General features: G+C 42.0%; 1 protein-coding gene across 8 annotated transcripts in view; it reads left to right on the top strand.

The window, feature by feature from the left end:
- Positions 1 to 23,474, top strand: part of PDE5A (phosphodiesterase 5A) — a 639,000-nt gene that overhangs the window by 334,558 nt on the left and 280,968 nt on the right. For all 8 annotated transcript variants that reach the window (XM_069230182.1, XM_069230181.1, XM_069230180.1 and 5 more), the window contains exon 5: positions 22,612 to 22,701. In XM_069230182.1, coding sequence (XP_069086283.1) covers positions 22,612 to 22,701 — 90 coding nt within the window. The remainder of the gene's footprint in view (positions 1 to 22,611; positions 22,702 to 23,474) is intronic.

Genomic DNA, 23,474 nt, shown 5'->3' with positions numbered 1-23,474 from the left:
CAGCTGGAGCATGGCATATGAGATCTATTGTACATTTTCATAAAGCGTGACTCTACAGAAATGTATCAGCACACTGTAAAATGAATGAACCTTTGTATACGAACCCTCACATTGAACCCAATTATACAATGTTATACTCAGTCAGCAATCAAATATTCTCCTCACCCTTTTCATTAGCTGTTTTTGAAAAATGCATACATATCCCATTCACTAGAAGTTGAAACTAATTTAAAGGACTATCATGTCAGGTATATGCTATTTATTTGTTATTTATTTATATCTGTATTTTCCAGCTTTTGACTTTGGACATGCTGTTGTAATTTCACAAAGAATAGACCACATATTTGAAACAACTAAAAATTCCTGTCAGGAATGCACAGCTGCATTTTAGTGACAAGTTCCAATTTATGATTTGGACTTGTGGCAGGAGGACGGCCAGACAGAAAGTGCAGAGGCTGAGATTCCATTCATCACCGGACTCTCTAGGCATAACAATGTAGTGCCTGCACACACAGTGGCTCACGCGAGCACCTGAGCATAGTGGTAGGGAATGTTGATGTCAGCAGCATCCCCCACATATTCTTGTGATACATTTCTTAAAGGAGCAGGATTGCAAATCTGTACTCCACTGTGAATGCATTTCAGAAGCGGAGGAATACTGAGTCCGGAGTGCAGACTGGCGTATTTCTTTCCCTTGCCTGCATTACGGTTTTCCATGCAGCAGCTCTGCACTTGTAGAGGACTGAAAGAGAGATGCACACCCTCCAAATTAAAAAAAAGAATCACAGTGCGAGTAGAGATCGAGGTTTCGGGGGGCAGAAGGGGGGACTGACTGAGATGCATTTTACCCCCGCTTTTCCCACAACTTCTTAACAGTCCGTCAGAAAACAAAACGTGTTAAACCAGTCGTGGATGTCCTGGGGTGTTTTCAAAACCTTTAATGGACATTGGCTGCTTAGAGTCTCCATAGGTGAGCTCGAGACCCACTCAGTGTCGGGGTTTCAGCTTACCTTCTCTCCTAACATGTGATATCTGTCCTTCACAAGTGACTGGATGAAGGGAGTTGATATTGTGTGACACGTGGTAGTACTAAGTGAGTTAGCAGACATTTTAGTTCATCCCTCTGTGAATAAGGGATCTACTGGAATCTATATTTGCCACACTTTCTGGTAGGTGGCAAAGTGCAGCCTCTATGTGGGTGGCCAGATTGATATGCACAAGGAAAACTGAATTGCTCAAATTCTGTGCGTAAACTTGTGTGTGTGTGTGTGTGCAAAATACACTTTTCCAATTTGCAATAGGGAAAACTTGTAAGTCTGTCCCATTATTGCATGTTTCAATGTTTAATGTGTGTTTAAAAGTGATTTACCTTGTTCATTCTGCATTTGTTCACAAACAAATGTAGAAAAAATGTATGTAATAGTCATACAATTCATTTTTCAAGTGTGCTGACGCATAACCGATCAACTGACAAAACTAAAGTCAAGTAGATCATCACTGCTATATATACCAATGAAGCGGAGACACTTAGGGGCAAATTAATGTAAAGTGGCACAGCACCGACTGCAACACAAGCATCAGAGTGGCTGGACACAGGCCTGTGGTACTGTGAGATATGTTTTGCTGGGCCCTTAATATCATGTGCAACAGTAGCAGCTGGTATCTAAAAAAAAGTGGTGGGGCAGCGCAGGTGCAAGAACAATAAAAAAAAGAAAAGCAGTTACCTGCTGTTCGCCTCCTTGCCACCTCAGTGCCCTCTGCTGCCAGTGCACAGGATTCCAGACTCCCCTAAACCAATCCACATGCTTCTCTCATGCTGAGTAATACTATTACCCAGCATGACAGAAGCGCAGCGATTGGAGTGAGCAGGCTGGTTTTGTGCTTCCAGGTGGATTGGGAGCCTGTGCCTGCTGTTCTCTACCTGTCAATGCAGCTTGGGTTGGAGAGACATCAGGGCCAGATTTAAAGAAAAGTAGCGCAGCGCCATGCTGCGCCAAAATCGGCAGCGCCAATGTGCGTCACTTTAGAAATGCAGGGATGTGCCATATTTAAGGGAATACGGCGCACCCCTGCATTTCCCCCTGCGCTGGCGCTAAATTTAGCTGCCAGCGTCTGTGTTAAGGGGTGTGATTGTTTATGTGCGGGAAGGTGTCACATCCTGCACATAAACAATCACTAATGGCGATTTGGCACAATGCAGCACACACAGAAGTGCCAAAGCGTCATTTTCAAATGATTGTTTATGTGCAGGAAGGGACACCTTTCCGGACATAAACAATAATTTCAGGCATTTTGCCTTTTCTATGTGTGTGGCAGAATGCAGCACGCATAGAAAAAGCTAAAAACAAGGAGGAATAAAAGTATTCCTCCTCGTTGTGCCCTGCTAACGCCATCCCTGGGGGTGGCCTTAGATTTTGGCACTGCCTTAGGTTTACAAGATTTCATAAATCTGAGTGAGTGTCAAAATGCAATGGATGTTGCTGTGGCATGCCCACAGCAACACCCATTGCACACCCCTTCCACGCACAGTGCTGTGTGGGAATGGGCCGTATTTACAAGGTGGTGTTAAGCCACAAAAATAGGCTTAACGCCACCTCGTAAATACGGTGCTGTGCTTAGCGCCACAGGAGCGTCACTAAAAGTGGCGCTCCTCTGGCATTAGGGCCTATAAATATGGCCCTCAGTGCGCATGTTGGTTTGGCCATCTTTAGACGGCCGGCCAAACCAACATGCGCACTGACAGCAGTGCCCACCACTCCTCCTTCAGTGCTGTCATAGTTGTAGCCCCGCCCCTAACACTTGCCTCATGAAGAAAAATAAAATGCTAATAAAATAGTTTAATTATCATTTTATTTTTCATGTTTGCATGCTGGCAGGGGGGCGATGCTCCTCCACCATAACAAAGGAGCCGCCACTAATATTCAAAGCCTGCTGGTGTGTTCGACGTTCATTCTCCGCTTGTAGTAGAGTCATCTTCAGTGTCTGTATGAATCTCTCAACCATACCATCTCCTTGTGCCCACTGTGGTGTTACTTTCTGATTTTTAAAGGCTAAATGCATGGCATATTCAGCAAATTTATGGCCAATGAAGGGAGGCCCATTGTCGATTTTCACTTCTTGGATGCCCCCAGCCACAACTATTTCAGTCTTGGGATTGCTGTTTTTACATTGCAAAGTGACCTTTTTTGTATAGGGAATACTTGTCTTTTATTGCAAATACATATTTGCCTGACTGTGGCAGCCCAGAGCAGTGAACTCAAGTCAGACACCATCTAGAAGAGGAGTAATTTGGAATGGTGGTGGCGGCTTCTTTCCATCACTAACTATCTAGTGCAGGTGGCATACCCATAGGGTGCCCTTAACCATCTGGTCCAACAATGGAAACTACAGAAGGTCACTAAGTGTTCTTTTAGTTACTCCTATCCCTCTGTGTCTTCCATCAGTTACTTCTGCTCCCTGTCTTCTGAGGACTGACAGTTCTTATGTCTTGTAGCAAAAGGCCATGTCAGGTTGCAGCTGGCTCTTCTCTGGTTTTCAGAAAGGCAGACATCCTTGCATGTTCATTCCCTGTGAAAGTGAACTCTTTTCAATGTGTCACCATCACTCTTCTCCTGTCCTTGTCTTGATATCTGCCAATGGAGAAGGTCAGTTGTTGTGGTTTGCAGTGACATGGAAGGTGGGATTGCTTGAGTTGCAACAAAATTGATGTACCCTTTTGCTGCTGATAACACTTTTCTTCTGTCAGTCAGTGGGTGTCAAAACATTTAATTGGCTGGGTTGTTGTCTTTCCCAGGTTTGTGAGTGATAGTGTACAAGAACTTTTGAAGATGGATTCCCCAGCATTTAATTCTAGGTGTCAGTCATCTTGGCTCTTGGATTTCCAAAGATTGATCCTAGTTCCTGTTGGTCCCTGACTACGCCAAAATGCTATTCCTAGATGGAAATCTGAGGATGTTCACATGCCCACTCCACTGCCAGATTCTCTTTTTCTGCTTGCAAGTATGATTTCTCAGTCTCCTAGAAACTGCAGCTAACATAACGGATGATTTGACAACAGTCATTATCTCTGTTATGCTGCACAAAATGGCTGACAAGAAGACCAGTCTTACCACTGTGACTTCAGTGCACAAAGTTGGATCGAAGTAAACCATGTTATTGGTACTTTTGACTTTACTTTTTATGTCTTGGAAAGCTTGTTTGCCTTAATTAGTCAACTCGAACCTGCACTTTTGCATGATTGGGTCTCAAAAGGTGTTGCTGATGGTGGCATAGTCCATATGTACCTTGTGCAGTAGCTAGCCATTCCCAAGTATTCCCAGATTCCATTGATGTCTTTGGAAGCTGGAGTTTTATTAACAGTTTTGAAATTGGCTGGGTTGAAGAGCATCCCTTTGTCCAAAAATATACACCCATAGAACTTTAAATAGGTTTTGTAAAATTCACATTTTGATGCGTTAGAAGTCAGATTGGTAACTAGCAATGCTGGGCTTACTTGCTCGAGAGCTTGGTTATGCTCCTTTACTGTAAGTCCAAACACTAGAATGTTATCACTATAGTTGAATTCATTTGTGACTTGCCTGATGACTTTTTGGATGCTTCTTGGAATGTCTCCGCAGCTGATGATAACACAAAACTAAATAGTTTCTATTGTAAAAGGCCAAAATTTCTGGTGACTATTGTTATGTTCGTTTACATTTCCAATTAAGGAGTGTTTTCGTGTCTGTTAGATTAGGTCCCAATGGATTGGCTTTTTTTGGTAGCCTCATGTCCACACAGAAGTGTGTCTTGTCTTCCATGGTGCATTTGGGTGCCACCACTAGTAGGGACAACCAATGAGATGGCCTGTCACCCCACAACGATGTTGGCTGTTAATAGTTCTTGTAGTCTTGCTGTTTTCTGAAGGTGAAATGGTATTTCTATGTGATGCTGTGCTAATGGTTTGACATGTTCATGTATGTGCATTTGTACTATGAAGTCTTTTATGTTTCTCAGTCCTGTGAGTAGTTTGGGGGGTTGTTACATTACAGGTAGGTCACTGTTTACTGTGTGGATAATTACATTTAATTTTCATAGTTCTGCTTTTGGCAGACTAAGTAGACATTTGGCTCTATTATATGTACTTCAGTTTCAACATAACTCAGCATGTGAGTGTTATTGTAAACTTGCCTGGACATGGAAGATGTTCTTTGGCAATCCATGTGTACCTCTGACACTGGTTTGGTGGAATTGGGCTTCAAAATAATTTTTGTACTTTTCTTTGATGCAAGTGTAATTCATAGCTGCTCCACTGTCTAATATAAAGCAAGTTGGAAGATTGCCCAGGAGGCACTGTTTGGAAGAGATCTTAAATCGATATTCATCATTCCCTTGGGATTAAGGAGATATTGAGCTGCTGATCGAATCTCTGGAAGGTGATCTTCTGGATCGTGTTGTGGTACATGACGTGGTATGATGTCTGGGCAAACTGCTGCTTTTTGCTTTAAAACCAATGCATGGTGCCATATTGTATTTTTCTTTGATTTCAAGTAAATTCCTATGCATGTTCCTTTATACATTTTTCAAAGTGATTGTCCTTGCCACTGGTTTGTCATTCTTGTCCTTTTGCAGGGTAGTTGCTGTCAGGAGGGTATAGTTGGCCACATCAATAGCGTTCTCTTTTCTTGTCTGAGCTATGATTTCTTCGTTTGTATCTGGTTTGGTCTTTTGATCTGACCTTTGGGGCACGGCACTTGTGAAATTTCTTCTGTGCAATAAGCAGTAGCAAGATTGCTTGTTCTTGTTTTTCTTCTTTGCCTTCCCTTTGTGTTTTGCCTGGGCCTTTGCTTGGTCATTTATACATGCAATTTCCTTTATTTCTCTAAGGGAATAACTCTTTCTTAGCAGATGATGTCAAAGAGTCTCAGACTGACATCTTTTGATGATTCCCAACCTGATGGCTTCTTCATCTGAGAATTTGTTGAATTCACGGTATTGGAGTAGATGACAAAGCTGATTTCACTCTTTGGTTTGCCATTTTCCTAAGATGCTAAGTTGAACTTGTATCGTTCGTAGTCTTCATTTTTCTTTGGTGAACGTTTTGTGTTGAGAGCTTCTCACACCTTTTAACATGCAGATGACTGTGCTGGTGGTAGTTCATTAACTATTTTGCAAAACGGTCTTGCCTAGTAGATTCTCATTATTGACAATATTTGGTTATTATCCTTTTCTCCACAATTCAGTTGTCAAAGTCATCTAGCCATTCTAACCGTCTTGGTATCATACAGCTTCCAAGTGTTAGAAGAAGTTGATTTGGCCATAGCTATAATGATGATCCCTTTCTGAGTTTTTCTCAGTTGAATTGGTGGTATTTACTTCCTCAGTTTACTCTTGTGTTTATCTTCCGCCTTGTCTGGGTATTTACATGGATTGCCTTTCTACTGTGTTGAGAAAATCTTGCCATGCTCCTGTTTACGCTTATTTGTATAGTCTCTTTTGTGCACCCTTATCTCTGTTCTTCATTCAAATTGGGATCTTGTATTGCGTGGGCCGGCTGCCCTTACTTTGACATGGAGACTCCACTTATTTCTAAAGAGATCGTCTGACCTCAGTGCTGCAACATGACAGTATACTGCAATGATGCATGCATGCATTCATACGTGGTGATGATAATATTGTCTGTTTGGGGGAAAATGCAGTGCTAAAGTATATGTACAGGGGCATTTTGTTTCTCTAAATAGTCAATAATAATCTACATTTCAAAAGGCCTCCTATTGAGCCCAATCCAAGCCAGCACTTTGGAGAGGGCACCTAGGCTGAAGGCAGTGCCAGCATGCGCATGATACTGGGATAGTGACTGTGCCCAAGCAACCATGAACAATTAAATGAAAGTGTCACCTTCACTGCAGTAACTTATTTGCCAATATGGGGGCAGATTTAAGAAAAGTGGCGCTGCACCCAGTGCAGCGCCACTTTTCTTGGGCCACTGAGCTCCCCCTTAACACCGCTGTGTGTGCGCTGTATCTAAGATATGGCGCAGCATGGCAGTAATTAGGGAACTAGCGTCAGAATTTTTGTCGCTAGTTCAGAGCTTTGCAGGATTAGCGTTAAAATGTTGATGCTAATCCTGCAAAGTCCATTGAGGCGCATTATAAACAATGGTGTGCCTCCTTTTAACACCTGCTCTGAGTAGGCATTAAGAGTGCTGAAAAAAATTGAGCAAAAAAATCTCTTAGATTTCTGTGCATTATTTTTTCAGCCCCCCTAACTGGGTAATGCCCCCTTTGTATACATTATTCCTGCTGCAGGCATATTGTAGTGCAAAGGGTTACAAAGTGGCGCAATGCATGCATTGCACCACTTTGTAAATTTGGCTCAACGATTTTGGCCTCGTTGGGCTAATGAGGTGCAAGGAGGCGCTAGGGGCTCTTAAATCTGTCCCATAGTTTTTGTAGTGTATACAGGCGGAGGAAACCCGAGGTGTGCAAAGCAGCTCCAATGGCGACCCTGTGACAAGATGATTTCAGAGTGAAAACAAGCATTTGCAATGCAATAGGACTCGCATTTGCTTGAGTTAGAGGTATTGGCATTGTAAATTCATAATTGGACTTTTCTTGCCACATAAATTGGCCAACCTGTCTCTAATTACGTCTTTTCCTGCCATATAATTCCAGTGACCCTGCATATAACTAAAACACTTCCATTTACCTTCTTCATCTATCTGCAGCAAAAAATTGAAATGTTACCATTTAGCATGCTAATTTAAATCTACCACGCTAATTCCAATAGAATACCGCTTTCACCACCACACCATCAGGGATGCTGGCTTGCTAACACAATTCCCCCCAAAAAAGACACAAGACAGCCACAGAGGAGAAATAAACTAGAAGGGTCACCCAAACATATCAAGACTGTTCAGACAGTCATAGTGTAATAATGATGTTAAGTTGACCTGGATCATGGTCATATTTATAATAAGGAGAGTTTATTAAAACATATAATTATCATATAAACCTTAATCAGACAATAAACATTTGGCATTATACTGTAATGCTCAAAACAACCCCTAGAGGGCACCATAGCAGAAATATAATTTGTAAGAAACATGGTCATGTAACCATATTGTTAGCCCCTAGAGAACATAACCCCATTAAAAATTAGGAGAAAGTAATGCACTGTAACTATATACTTAGCCCCTAGATGGAGCTTTTAGGGCTAGCAGGCCTACTGCAATGATATTACAAACAAGGCCTTCAAAACAAAACTTCTCCCAGTTGTAAAACCAAACTTCAAGCCATGAGAAAGCTCAAAAGACACTGAATGGTATGAGGGGTATTATTTTGGGGTCCCCACTAGCCTAGTGTGGGGCCCCAGAGATGATGTAGACAGAAAGAGCATTTTGAAGGTGGTCCCATTGTCCTACAACCACCACAGGCTGAGTTATGAGCAACATGGTTTGTAAAAGCAATGCCCTGCAAATCATTATGGGGCAAGTTCTTGTGCCGCAAATATTATAGTATGTTAACTGCAATACTCAGAAGAGCCCGTAGAGAACACCGCAATAAAAATAGCATTTGGAAGAAACATGGTCATGTAACCATACAGTCAGCCCTTACAGAGAATAACCACATGAAAAAGGAATAGAAGAAAGCATTGCAATGGGACCATATACGTAGCCCCCATTGATACAGTGCATTATACATTTTCAAGACTAGCAAACCTATTCCAATGATATTACAAACAAGACCCATAAAATATAACTCCTCCCAGTTGTAAAACAAAGATTTCAGCCATGAGAGAACTTAAAACTATAATGAATGGTGGTAGGGGTTATTACTTTGGAGTCCCCATTTACATAGTGTGGGGACCCAGCGATGATGTAAACAGAAAAAGCACATCGTGGTGAATGTTTTGAGGGTGGCCCCATTGTCCTGAGACCACCATAGGCTGAGTTATGAGCAAAAAGGTAATGCCCTGCAAAGCAATATGGGGCAAGTTTCCATGCCACAAATATTTTAGTATGTTGATATGACTGTAATAAGTCCCCTAGAAGACACCACAATGAAAATAGCATTTGTACAAAGCAAGGTCATGTAACTTTATAGTTAGCCCCTAGAAAGCATAACCACACAAAAAGAAGAAGACAATAAATAATGTAGTGTAACCATATATTTAGCCCTTAAACCATTACATATTTTCAGAGATAACAAGCTTATAGCAATAATGTTACAAACAAAGCCCTTTATACACAAGCTATTCCCAGCTGCAAACAAACGTTCCAGCCATGAGAGCACTCAAAAAGACACACAATGGTAGGAAGGGTTATTATTTTGGGGCCCGCACTAACCTAGTGTGGGGATCTAGAGATGATGTAGACAGAAAGATCACATTGTGGTGAATGTGTTGTAGGTGGTCCTATTGTCCTAAGGCCATCACAGGCTGAGTTATGAGCAAAAATGTTTTGTAAAAGTAATGTCCAGCAAAGCATTATAGGGCGAGTTTCCCGAGTGCAGTGAATATTGTAGTATTGGTTTTCCTGCTGTGCCGGGAGAGCCACTTTCGCTTTGAGGATTTGTGTTTTATGTGAAGCATTTACCAATTTAAGTGCTTTAAGGGGAGAGCCACAGAAATGACTCTGATTAGGTAACTTTGAACAGCTCTCCAATACCGCAAACTGGGTTCACGCTGTTGTGCCTATTTGCGATGTGAGCGCCATGGCCACCATGCAGCATGAAAAGAAGAGACAAAAAAAATAGTTCGCCCTCACTGAATTAAATCGGCAAGTGCACAACAATCCATGTAGCAGGGGCAGTCTGCAAGGCGTGACAAAAACAGCCTCAAGGCGGGACAAATGTAAAGCATTTATCAATTGCATCAAGTGATGTTTGCAAGACAAGCCCAGGAACAAATGAAAGTGATGGGCATGAGATGGGCGTGGTTAAAAGCCCACAATACTTAAGTCAAAGCGCTTGCATGCGTGACCTAAAGAATCAGTAGGAAAAGTTTGTTAGGCATATAGGCGGTCATTCTGACCGCGGCGGTCGCCGCCCGCCAAGCGGTTCCTGCCGAAAGACCGCTCCGCGGTCAAAAGACCGCGGCGGCCATTCCGGCTTTCCCGCTGGGCCGGCGGGCGACCGCCAGAAGACCGCCGGCCGGCCCAGCGGGAAAGCCCCTTCAACAATGAAGCCGGCTCGGAATGGAGCCGGCGGAGTTGCGGGGGTGCGACGGGTGCAGTGGCACCCGTCGCGATTTTCACTGTCTGCAAAGCAGACAGTGAAAATCTTTGTGGGGCCCTGTTAGGGGGCCCCTGCACTGCCCATGCCAGTGGCATGGGCAGTGCAGGGGCCCCACGGCACCCGTTCGGCACCCGTTCCCGAAATCCTGGTTCTGGCGGTGGACACCGCCAGAAACAGGCTGGCGGGAAGGCAGTCGGAATCCCCATGGCGGTGCTGCAAGCAGCGCCGCCATGGCGGATTCCCTGGGCCAGCGGGAAACCGGCGGGAAACCGCCGGCTCCCCTTTTCTGACCGCGGCTTTACTGCCGCGGTCAGAATCGCCCAGGAAGCACCGCCAGCCTGTTGGCGGTGCTTCCGCCGCCCTCCGCCATGGCGGTCATGGACCGCCAGGGTCAGAATGATCCCCATAATTTCCTAAACAGTGTTCGGATGAGTCAGTAAAAAGCCTGCCATTCATTGCTATTGGTCAACCTGTGTTGGTCATTGTCGTAGACACCTGAAGTGTTCCTGTTTATTCCTAACATGAAATTCATTACATTAAACGATAAAGGGCCATCCATGCCTGTAGATAAACGCCCATTCCCTCATCAATTAATAGGCATAATAGCAGTTGATTTGGCTGCTATGATTGGAAAAGACCACAGTCATCTAGATTGAAATAAACTCAGAAGTGAAGTACTAAAAAGTGGGGGTACAAGCATCGTCAAGGATGTCACCATACAGTCTACTACAGTTTATAAGCTCTTCAGTAGTAACCAACATTTTACCAATATAAAACATTTCAAGATTGTGACTTCTTCCATGAGGCATGTCTGATTTTAAGGAAGCAATGGATTTACTTTAATAGCCTGGGATTATTGAGTGATAAAATTTTAAATCACAAACATAACTGTGTGGAAAAATATGAGCTATGAAGAAATAGACAAACAGCTGTCTTGGCAGCTAAACAAGAGAATGTGGAATTGCCTCAACAAGAAGGCGCCCAGGGAAAGAGAGAGAGTACAAGGAAGTCGATGTTAGACATTTCCTTCAAACATGTTTTATATTTATGTTAACCTCTCCCAGGGATGCGTGTATTAAACTTTAATTAAGATTAAAAAGTGTTGCTTGGCATATCATTTTGTGGGTGACTGCTTCAAGGAAAGGAACCGATGTAGAAAGTAAATTGTCTGGTGCTGACCTTCCCATATGAGACTGATTAGGTATTTCTATTTATTACTTTTTCTTATGTTGGAACACACATGCCAAGCGAAGGATTCCTTTGTGATCCCATTGCCTTGTGGCAGGATGCCCTCCACCACGGCAGGTGCACGATGTGTTCTCCCGAGCAGTGCACAACAGACACCGCGGTTAAACAGGAGCAGGGAGGTGCATTCTTCAATATTTGCTTGGGAATACGGTCTGTAAGGTTCCTGATACTTCTATGTGGGCTTTGAGAAGTTACTGGGCCCTATGGTAACAACCTGTGCCTTTTGCTTCTGTTCTCCAAGAACCCCTGGACTGGGGACTTCCAAACCGGGAACCAAGTACCCCTTTAGGCACGTGGCTGTTGAGGGAGGGAAGCAGGCAGTCCACTGCTCATTCAGAGAGGCCCTGGGCTAGGGACGCAGACCAAAACAACACAGCAAGCAATTCTTAGTAAATCACTGTCCAGTCAGTGTTTTTTCTTTTAAGATAGAAAGCACTTTAATACAAACAAAACTAATATGCACAACATCACAAATAAGCACAACGTGGCAGGTGGAAATAACAATAGCGACACCATCTACAGGGAGTGCAGAATTATTAGGCAAGTTGTATTTTTGAGGATTAATTTTATTATTGAACAACAACCATGTTCTCAATGAACCCAAAAAACTCATTAATATCAAAGCTGAATATTTTTGGAAGTAGTTTTTAGTTTGTTTTTAGTTTTAGCTATGTTAGGGGGATATCTGTGTGTGCAGGTGACTATTACTGTGCATAATTATTAGGCAACTTAACAAAAAAAAAATATATACCCATTTCAATTATTTATTATTACCAGTGAAACCAATATAACATCTCAACATTCACAAATATACATTTCTGACATTCAAAAACAAAACAAAAACAAATCAGTGACCAATATAGCCACCTTTTTTTGCAAGGACACTCAAAAGCCTGCCATCCATGGATTCTGTCAGTGTTTTGATCTGTTCACCATCAACATTGCGTGCAGCAGCAACCACAGCCTCCCAGACACTGTTCAGAGAGGTGTACTGTTTTCCCTCCTTGTAAATCTCACATTTGGTGATGGACCACAGGTTCTCAATGGGGTTCAGATCAGGTGAACAAGGAGGCCATGTCATTAGATTTCCTTCTTTTATACCCTTTCTTGCCAGCCACGCTGTGGAGTACTTGGACGCGTGTGATGGAGCATTGTCCTGCATGAAAATCATGTTTTTCTTGAAGGATGCAGACTTCTTCCTGTACCACTGCTTGAAGAAGGTGTCTTCCAGGAACTGGCAGTAGGACTGGGAGTTGAGCTTGACTCCATCCTCAACCCGAAAAGGCCCCACAAGCTCATCTTTGATGATACCAGCCCAAACCAGTACTCCACCTCCACCTTGCTGGCATCTGAGTCGGACTGGAGCTCTCTGCCCTTTACCAATCCAGCCACGGGCCCATCCATCTGGCCCATCAAGACTCACTCTCATTTCATCAGTCCATAAAACCTTAGAAAAATCAGTCTTGAGATATTTCTTGGCCCAGTCTTGACGTTTCAGCTTGTGTGTCTTGTTCAGTGGTGGTCGTCTTTTAGCCTTTCTTACCTTGGCCATGTCTCTGAGTATTGCACACCTTGTGCTTTTGGGCACTCCAGTGATGTTGCAGCTCTGAAATATGGCCAAACTGGTGGCAAGTGGCATCGTGGCAGCTGCACGCTTGACTTTTCTCAGTTCATGGGCAGTTATTTTGCGCCTTGGTTTTTCCACACGCTTCTTGCGACCCTGTTGACTATTTTGAATGAAACGCTTGATTGTTCGATGATCACGCTTCAGAAGCTTTGCAATTTTAAGAGTGCTGCATCCCTCTGCAAGATATCTCACTATTTTTGACTTTTCTGAGCCTGTCAAGTCCTTCTTTTGACCCATTTTGCCAAAGGAAAGGAAGTTGCCTAATAATTATGCACACCTGATATAGGGTGTTGATGTCATTAGACCACACCCCTTCTCATTACAGAGATGCACATCACCTAATATGCTTAATTGGTAGTAGGCTTTCAAGCCTATACAGCTTGGAGTAAGACAACATGCATAAAGAGGATGATGTGGTCAAAATACTCATTTGCCTAATAATTCTGCACTCCCTGTAGAGTGCCTCATAAAATGTAGCGGGCACACACTAAGGAAAGGTCTTGAAGATCAAATAATCTTCTTAGTGCAAACTAGGCCAGAAGCAACTTTAGAGGTTTGCAGCAATTAGGTCCTAAACCTACAGTACCCCATGTACATTCCCAAGCAGACATGTGATATGTATTACTAAATGTCAGACTTGCTGGCTTCGTCAATGATGTCACCATGTAGTCAGCAGTAACAAACGAGCTGTCCATTAGTAATCAACATTTCACCAACATGAAAATATGTCAGGGTGGAACCAAAAATAAGCACTTATTTTGAGTTTCACTTTTGGCACTTTATTCCATTTTTATTAACTGGGCAGCACCGTCACACGATCTTGTCTGTCTAGCAATAGAGCGCATCCTATGTGCAGGCTGGCATTCAAACCGTTTTGTGATGCTTTGGGGCTTCTGGTTCTAATCGTCTTCCATCTAACTCCAAATGGCACTTCCTGTTGTTATAAGAATAAGGGAGCTGCGCATACCGCTCATTGGTGTTTACGAAACTGCCACATCTGACACAACTGGGAGTTAAGCACTCACTGACGACTTCTTTGTGCAACATATGCAGGTCACACATTTGAATTTCTTCTGGGCTGATTCGATCATTCATCCAACACTACTATGATCTTGGCAGTGTGAACCCATCACCGTGGGCCTCATCACCCTGACAGCCTGCCTGACATATAAAGTCATTCACATAAACATTCTAAAATGTGTTCCCTGTGTTCATTCTAATGAGTTCTACTTGCACATTCCTCTCAAGGGTTTAGTTCCGGTTAGCTATGCATGCTGGTAGTTATCTGCTTTTCATGACCGTTAGACCTGAAAGGGAGACCTTCAGAGGCCTAGTCAGAAATTGCAGCAGGCCTGTCATGGAGAAACTGGCAGGTGAGGTTTGCCTGGTCCACAGCACAACGACGAACGGAGCTACTCACCATGGCAACCCCAACCTTCCAGAATGCCCGCATGTCATGGAACATTACATATTAAAGAAACACAACTTTTAAATACCAACCTTTCACGTGCATATAATACAACACCGCTATGCTATTTTATGTGTTTTCTGCTAGGGTTGAAAAGCAGACCAATTTAATTTTCCATTCTAGAGTTGAATTTTGCCCTGCTTGTGTTTCCTAGTATTTGTATGCACACTTTCAGAAAAAGAGCTGCATAGGAACCCTAACTGCTCCCAGATGCTCAGTGCTTTCATTCCTTTTGCTACTCCCACGCTGTCTTAGTGTGAGATGCAGGTACTTTCTAAATATTGTTTTCTTCTTTTAGTCGTTTTTCTAACAGTTGTCTACATTGGGAAATCCGGCTTTGTACTTCAGGTGCTTGGATTAGGAACCTTTTGGTGCTAACCTCAAGAACTGTTGCTACTTTTTCAGAGGCATACCTTGTTTTCTCTGGTTCTCTTGTGCAGCATTCTGTTTTGTTTCTACCTTTTTGCTTACGATCTGTGTCGTGCCTTAATGGTTTGTTGATTTCGGATTTCAAAATGTATTTGCTTAGTTGGCAGCAACTACCTCCTTTGTCTAAGTTCATGACTGAATCAGTGTTTTGGGGACTTGGTTTGTATGTGCTAGCAGGACACGTGTAACCCAGTCAATACTACTTCCTTGTACCAATAGGGAATTGGCTGTTGGTTATAATCTTCCCTTGATATCTGAACTTCAGTTCATGATTTCAACTTTTGATTTCTGTAGTCATGCTCATGACTTCTGCTTTGAATTTGTACCTGTTTGCTTTATTTTGTCCTGTGAATTTTGAACTATCTCTATTGCTAGTGTAATTTCTGTCCCTGTCATTCTTTTATAGTTTCTTCATTCTGCGATTGGTCTTGTGTATCTTGCACATTTGCTGCTCAATCTGATTTTCAGATCCATTCCCATGTCTGATGACTGTCTGTTCCAGCCTTAGCTCATTTCATTTACACAGAAATTCCTGGGTGTGTCTCCATTTTGATTCAATAAAGAAAGGACTTCAATTACTCATTTGAGTCAGTGTGATTCTAAGCCAATCTCAGTGTTTTGCTCATTTTCACAGAATACAGCAGTTTCTATAAGCATGCACACACTATGACTTTGTTATGGGACAGTTGTTAATAACAGGCTGGAGAGAATCAATCCAAAGTGCTTTCTGTTTGCTACCAGGACACCCACTATCACATACCAGCCCATCCTATCGCTTAAACAAACTGTGTTACCCAGTAACCATACTACCTTCCAGTCTCTATCCTTGCCGTTATACAATTCCCAATCCATGCAGTGTGTGTGACCTCATTCCCACTTATGACTATCCTTTAATAAATCCTTTTATACATATTGCTAAGTATTTGCTCTAAAGTTCCTTGTCATTATAATAAATTCCAGGTGCTCGCCTTCATTTTAGAGATAAACCATTGAAAGTGAGTAACACATTGGCTTAGGAGGTCTCTTGGCTTTGGTGGTTGAATGTAACTGTGGGCCATGCAGCACTACAACTAGTCATTCCTGGCAGGTTAACCAAGACCCCAGTTTCCTGTCTGAAAACTACATTACCACCTATGTTTAGAATAAAGCATGTAAGTGCCTGTCCTAAGGACAATTAGCTCCTGATCTGCTCTTGCACTCCTCAGCAAATTGAAAATAGATTGCTTCTAAAAATGAGAAACGGCCTCTAGTTTTCAACAGGATGTATTGCACCCTCCATTTTTTGCTCTGTGCTCCTGGTGGGTTTACCACTCTTTGCACTACACTTACATCTTCCACAGCTATTGATTGCAAACATACCATTAAATAATGGCACTCTTCCACACAAAAAATATGTTTGTTCATTTTGTGCTTAACTTCAACGTTGTAATTGAGCTAAATATACATTGCACATGAAAGTGTCTAAGTAGACTTCTGGTAACTGATAGTGATAGAAATTACTAGAAAGTGGTTATTTCAGGGTGGGATATATACAGTAGAGGGAGTTCTTGGAAAAAATAGGTGCTGGTTTAAAAAAAATCATTTTCAATTTTGGAAAACGTCTCCCCGCTAAGACTGTCAGTATGAGTACCAAAGAGAAAGGGGTTCCAAGGGGACCCCTTCCCTTATGCAAATTAGTTACTACCCCAACTTGAGCTCATCAGTGGTTTGTGGCAGCAATTGTAGTCACAAACTGTCAATAAAGTATTTTCCCAATTGGAAAGAGGGGGGAGGAAACTCTGTGAACCCTCCTATTTGCACATTTTTAACTGTAGCAAAAGACCTTTTACAAGTCAAAAGAATTTTCCAAAACAGGAGGCCCTTATTTCTAAAACTGGCTTAGATGCACACACTAATGTATAAGTCTAAGGGTCTCAAAATGTTTGAATGATTCAAAGTTATTTTGATAGACATGGCACAGAATGCCACTGCTTTACACTATGGACCAAAACATAGTGATTTTAGAGGCCCTTTAGGGAGCTGTCTCATGCTCCACAAATGCTCCTATTCCTTTACCTGCAGAGGTGAATAATGAAAAAGATAATTAGAACCACTGCAAGACTATTTAAAGCTGTTTGCTCTTCTAAAGCTATGTACTCACTCTTACTCACAAAGCCATAGGAATATACCAGAGCAGAAACAGGATTACCAAAAGACTCCTAGTTATCAGAACACCTCTGCAGCAAATCAGTGCATTCTGGAAACATTAATTCAGGTTTAGTTCAGTTAAACAAATTAAACCAGAGTACCTGAAAACTATGATTTGTAAAAGCAAAAAACGGAACTGGAAATGTATCTCAGTGACACAGAATCATCTAATTGTGTGATTTTATCAAAACAGAAATAATTACATGGGGTCAGTTATGAAGCGATCAACACAGTATAATTGATAGGCTTTGTTACAATCTCATGACAGAAGGAAGAAAAGCTATGGGCCTGATTTAGAGTTTTATGGTCAAAGTTATCCATATCAGGGTGGCGGACTACAGTAGCTCTGTCATCCTGAGGGACCACTGCCCACCATATTTAGAGATGTCCACTGGCCCTGTGGACCACTTTGTACATTGACAGGAACTGCTGTCATGGTGATTCTTTTCTATGCACAAAGCATTTGAAGGTCAGTACTGTCAGACATAATGGCCGGCCAGCAAACTTTAAAAATTATTTTTGTTTTTTTTAAAACAAACTCCCAAAGTGGGAGATTGTTTTTGAAAAACATAAAAACAATGGTCCCACACACTGGGAGTTTATTCCTAGGGTGATAGGGATATTATTTATTTCCTGTCCCTTAGAGCCAGGATTTACTCCAAATAGGGTAGATAATACAAAGTACTTCCTTATACCACCCCCTACTTTGTTGTGCCATAAGAGGAAACATTCCCTTGAGGAGCCACAGGCAAAGCAATGGGACCATGATTTAATTGACCTGAATGTAATTGGAATAGGAATGAATTTTCACCATAAATCAGGGAATGACAAAGGAGAAAAACACAGAAGCTTAATTACAAATAAAGTGTCTTTATTACAAATAAAAATAAGACATTGAATAAACAGAGACATTGTGTTACCTCCATACTTGTCACCAATGGATCGATCAGTTCAGAGTTCTATTTTAATGCTCATTTTCTAGACACTGAATTTAGATCCACTATGGAGGCTTTAGAACTGATTTGGATTGATTCTCTTTCAAATATCATTTTCTGGCTATAGCTCAGACATATGATTTGTGCTATGTGATGGCCCTCACAGCAGTAACAATAGTGCAAGACACAATGAAGCATAAGATCTCAGCACCATAGCTGTCAACAGCCTTCCTGAGCAGTCATCATACACAGACAAAAATGCAGCCCTGACTAGAACCTCTGGCACCTTTAACAAGAGAAACCTAAGTCCTAGCCCTTACTCCTAACATCTACTGTATGTCATCAGTCAGGAAGAAGTAATTCTGCCTCACTTCAGTTCTGGGTCACCACCCACCATCCACAGGGATGCAGTCACTACAATCCCACTATGTAGAGAACCTGTATCTACTCTCCATTATGTCATGCAACATGCATCCAACTGGCCCATGCACTTAGACTTTCATCACACAAGGAGTCTTACTACTGTGCACTTGCTACATACCCACCACACATACATGCACATGGAATGTCATCACAAGGATTGGGGGGTCACACAGAATCCCTTTTTGGGTCATCTGAGATGATCTATATGGAGCCTCCATCACCCACTCTTCTGCTCATCAGAGCCTTTTTATGATCCTGAGCTTCCCTTTGCTGATTGCCACATCTCTTTGCCCACTTTGTTACCCATAAAACATTTCTTGACTTCAGCTATCTGTGTTTCTCAACCCCTTTTTGCAATCATTCACAGACCTCGGTCATTTTTACCCATCCACCTTTAAATTGCTCTGTCACGTTTCTGTCCCTGTGCCCTCAGATCCACCCTCAACTACTATGCTAGCATCAGACAGTGTCTTGTATCACTCAGTGGCCAGAGTGTAACAGTTCTGACTTTTTATTCATTTTGAAAGCTCTGACTTTTCAGAAGCTACTTACCAGTTCTATATATGGGCTGAAGAGGTGGAGTTTTCTAGGGGATTGACGCATAAGGAACATGAATAAGAACAATTTACAAATGAAATATCCTAATGCATGTGGCCTAGATTCACACAGATGCACTACTGCTATCAGTCTTCTGTCTTCTCTTCCAGATCGTTCTGTGTCTTAGGCATTGGTCCTCCTTATAGTTCTGTTCTGTTCCAAGTCCTTCTTTTCTGGGCTGTTTAGTTTCTCCTGATCCCCATCCTGGACCTGGTCTTCCTAGTTCTGTTCACCCTAGTATTTTTTTCCTGAATCTGGTGCTCCTGGTTGTAGTCCTTCCTGACCCTGGTCTTCTTGGCTCTACTCTTGGTGCTTTCTTGTACTAGCTGTTCCTTCCTCATGATCCTGGTAGTACTTTGTTGTCCTCATATCACCATCAGCTTATCCCTCACCTCTTTATTAGAAAGAAAAATAGTCTGTTTCCCACAGTAAAAGCTGAGTTGTTATGGTAGCTAAATTGTTAGTAGCGATTGACGGGGGCCCATCGCCTTCTCAGCAGCACTAACGTGTAATCATAGGACCTGCCTTTCCGCCTTTCCAAATTATATACAGATTCCACATTTTCCCTGCAGTACTATTCTTACATGTTAGGTCCAGCTTGCAAACATAGTGGACTGACTCAAGCCAATCTGTTATGTGCGGGGTCATAGAAGAACTCTAACTCTTACATATTTCTTTCCTTGCTAGGAGGATAAGATAAAACATCTAACTTGTTTGGCTCTTAATGATCGCACTATCTAATGATAGATCATCACCAAACAGGATTAAAGGATGATTTACCTTGTCTTCTAGTCCAACCTTTTCTCTTAAGATGTTACTTACTCATTTCCAGAAAGATGCAAACTCAGTACAATCAACAAACAAGTAGATATTGTTTACCTCAGGGAGATTACATCTCTTACAACTCAGGACAGCTTGAGTAAACTTGGCCAGTCTCTGAAGCATCCAATAAGCCCCAGGAAGTGTGAAAAAAATATTCTTTTTTAAAAGCACAGGCTTAACTGTTGAATAAACTAAGCTCATAGATGTTTCCCATAAGTCTTCTTTCATGAGCTCTTGCAAATCATTTTCTTATGTTCTGCTTCAATAATGTCTCAGTACCATATATTGGCTTCTTTTTTAAACATTGTGCCATCTTTAACTGCTTCTTCGTGGACTAACCTCTGAGATTTTCTGTGACGCTCACCATGTATGTAACTGGAGATATTTGTTTTGAAACAATGCTCCATAGGTTAAGACCACATGATTTTGCAAACCCACATGGTTCTTAATGTTCCTCATGTCTTCCCAAGTGTTTAAGCCCACATTCCTGAGTGGGCCACCCTATCTATCATGACACCATTCTGGGTTCCAGAGTAAATCCCAGATAGGAGACGCGTCAGTATAATAATGAATTCCAAACATTTTCCTCAGAAGAAACTTATAGAGGAACTTTTTCTGCCCCAATTGTCGCAATACAGCACTATACATTTGACCCTTGTGAGAATCATCTGAACAATTTGTTAGCATCCAAATGGTCTTAAACTGAAATGGTTAAAAATAACTTTGAAAATCATGCAAGGCTAAACCCCCCTTTTTGTAATCTCCTCCCACTTTTATTCCAGGATATCCTAATACTCTTAGGACCAAATAATGCTGAAATGTAAGTGGGAGGGTATTAAAAAAGAAAGTTACTTTTGAGAGGATCATCAATTTGACCAAACTTGCACTAGGCAGTGCATTCTATTGGCAATATCAACTCTCACACTGTCTACATGGACTCCTGAATACCCAGCCCATGGTTTTAGTGGAATCTTCATTCCAAGAATATAGTAGGACCTGGGGCACAATTTAGAACATTGTATTGGGCCTGTGGAAAATATTTATAGGTCACCTCTTCTAGAAGGAGACTGCATCAGATTTCAGGGTGTGTGCAAAAGTAATTGCATCTGAAACTGTCTGAAGATGACTAGCCTTTGTTACTAGACACACACGATAAAATAATCAAGAAGGCGAGATTGAAGTTTCTATATTTTAAATTATTACATAACTGGTACTGGACTTCTCACTCCACTACATTACATCAAACTGACCAGCTTCCTTACTAAAGATAGTGGCAATGTGATCATACGGTATGTGACCTAATCTAAATTTTATGGTGCAGCGCGTAAACTAGGCCATTACTGAACTGATGTGTGGGCAATATTGACTTCTACAATCAAGTCGCTCATTTTTTCAGCAGAGCACATAGGCATTTTAGACAACAGAACTGGCTTAATTGGACTAATGTGCTGCAGACATAAATGGATTGGACTTCTCTAGCAGTGGTCAAGGTCTGTATACTGTGTCCATGGAAACGACAGACAGGGAATGGCTAATGAAATGCTACATATCGCCTCATGGACCCCCACATCTTCCATCTGCTACCCTCTTCCCTCCTTTCTTACTATCTTCTTCAAAGTAATGTGATATGTTTACCAAACAATAGGGTGTGGAGTAATTTATGAATTTCTTGATATGGTGCCATATTTCGGTACCAACCTTGATTTCAGCACTTTCTTTTGTTTTAATATATACTGGCACCATATCGATCTATTTTTGTTCCTGAAAATCAATAGTTTTTCCAAAAACATAAATACAGTTTTAATATAGCATGGTTATTCTGAAAATATGTTATGGATCTGTCCCCTTCCCTTTTAGGTCTAATTTATCCATCCTGATTTAAATAATAGCCTTTTTGATGAGGAATACATTCTTCCTGAACTTTTAGACGTCCATTCAGTGATGCTGTATAAGAAACAGAAATTACCTAGTCTGTGGCTGTTTTAAAAAACATGGTTTGATTGTAACCCTCACCGACAACAAATAGACATTCGTATTGTACAATACACGGTAAATAGGTGCACTCCCTCAAAGTAACAACATCACCTGCATAAAACATTTCAAAAAGTCTGTAAAATAAAACAAGCATTGGCAAAGCCAGTATGTCTGGGTTTAATGAGGTAAGACAGGTAATATTATAGTATTAAAGCGAGACACACAGGAGTAAGCCAGCAGGAGTGGACAGAGGACTACAGTGCAAAAGGTATCCCTCATAGAGCTAAATGCAAGCACTTGAGTGGAGGCAGAAGGACATGTCCAAGCAGCAAGTAGAAGTGATTAACAAAGTCTCAAGCCAATGCCTAAAATAGGCTGATTGAAGAAAGACCAAGGTTAAAAGGGGCAAAATCCATTCCATGTATGTTGTTAACAATTGCTCGGTTTGAAAGCTGTGCTGTGAAAACCTAGAACTAAAACCTCGGAGTATGTTGCATACAAATTGTGCAACTATTTATAAAATCATGTCATGAAATATCATAATTTAATCTAACAAATCTTGCAAAGATTTTCAAGGTTATTTGTTTTAAGTATGCTCTGTTGTTTTTGTTTATGTTTTTGCAGATCACATGCGCCGTAAGGCCTGAAATATATGTTATAGCTGCTGAGTTTATAACATTTATTTTTCAGGATTTTTCAGCTTACTTGGCTTTTTGTGGCATTGTTCTTCACAACGCGCAACTGTATGAGACATCACTGCTGGAGAACAGACGCAACCAGGTAACATCTAATTCTAGCAAGGAGTGAATGTGAAGGCCAAGGGGCATATTGATACTTTTTGATGCAACACTGCACTAGCGCGGTTTTGCATTAAAAGGTTTAGCACCAGCTTGTGCCATTCCTGAGCACCAGCCGGGTGCCATATTTATGGAATGGCGCAAGCCGGTGCAAAGGGTGGGCTAGCGTAAAAAAAATGATGTTAGCCGGGTGGGGGTGGCGGTATGGGAGAAGGGGGTTTTGCACAAAAGAATGACGTTAGGCTGGTTAGAGGCAAAAAAAATGCCTCTAACCAGCCTAGCATCATTTTTTGATGCAAAACCATTCATATCACATGACTCCTGATCTTAGAAAAGACAGGATTCATGCCCACCACCCCAATGGCCGGCACAGGGGACCAGTGTCCCTCTGGGCATGGCCATTGTACCCTGTGCCATGCAGGGAGCCCGAGGTTGGCCCCCCAATGGCACTTTAATGTAAAAACAATACTTACCTATACTTACCCTACTTACTGGGGAAGGGGTTCCCCATCGTCTGGTGTCCCTCTGGTGGGGTTCCTGGGGCTTGAGGAGGGTACCTGTGGACCCATACCATGGTGTTTAACGATGGAAATGGGTCCATAGGTCCCCTATCGCCTGGTCTGACCCAGGCATTAAATAATGGTGCAAAGCAAGCTTCGCACCATTATTTAGCCCTCCTCCCACCCGTGCGTCATTTTAGCATGGGGGGATAAATATGGGGCTATGGGGTTAGCACCATTTTTTAGATTGGAACAT

This window comes from Pleurodeles waltl, chromosome 1_1 (genome assembly GCF_031143425.1).
Source record: "Pleurodeles waltl isolate 20211129_DDA chromosome 1_1, aPleWal1.hap1.20221129, whole genome shotgun sequence".
NCBI lineage: Eukaryota > Metazoa > Chordata > Amphibia > Caudata > Salamandridae > Pleurodeles > Pleurodeles waltl.
This window is presented reverse-complemented; position numbering and strand designations above follow the sequence as displayed.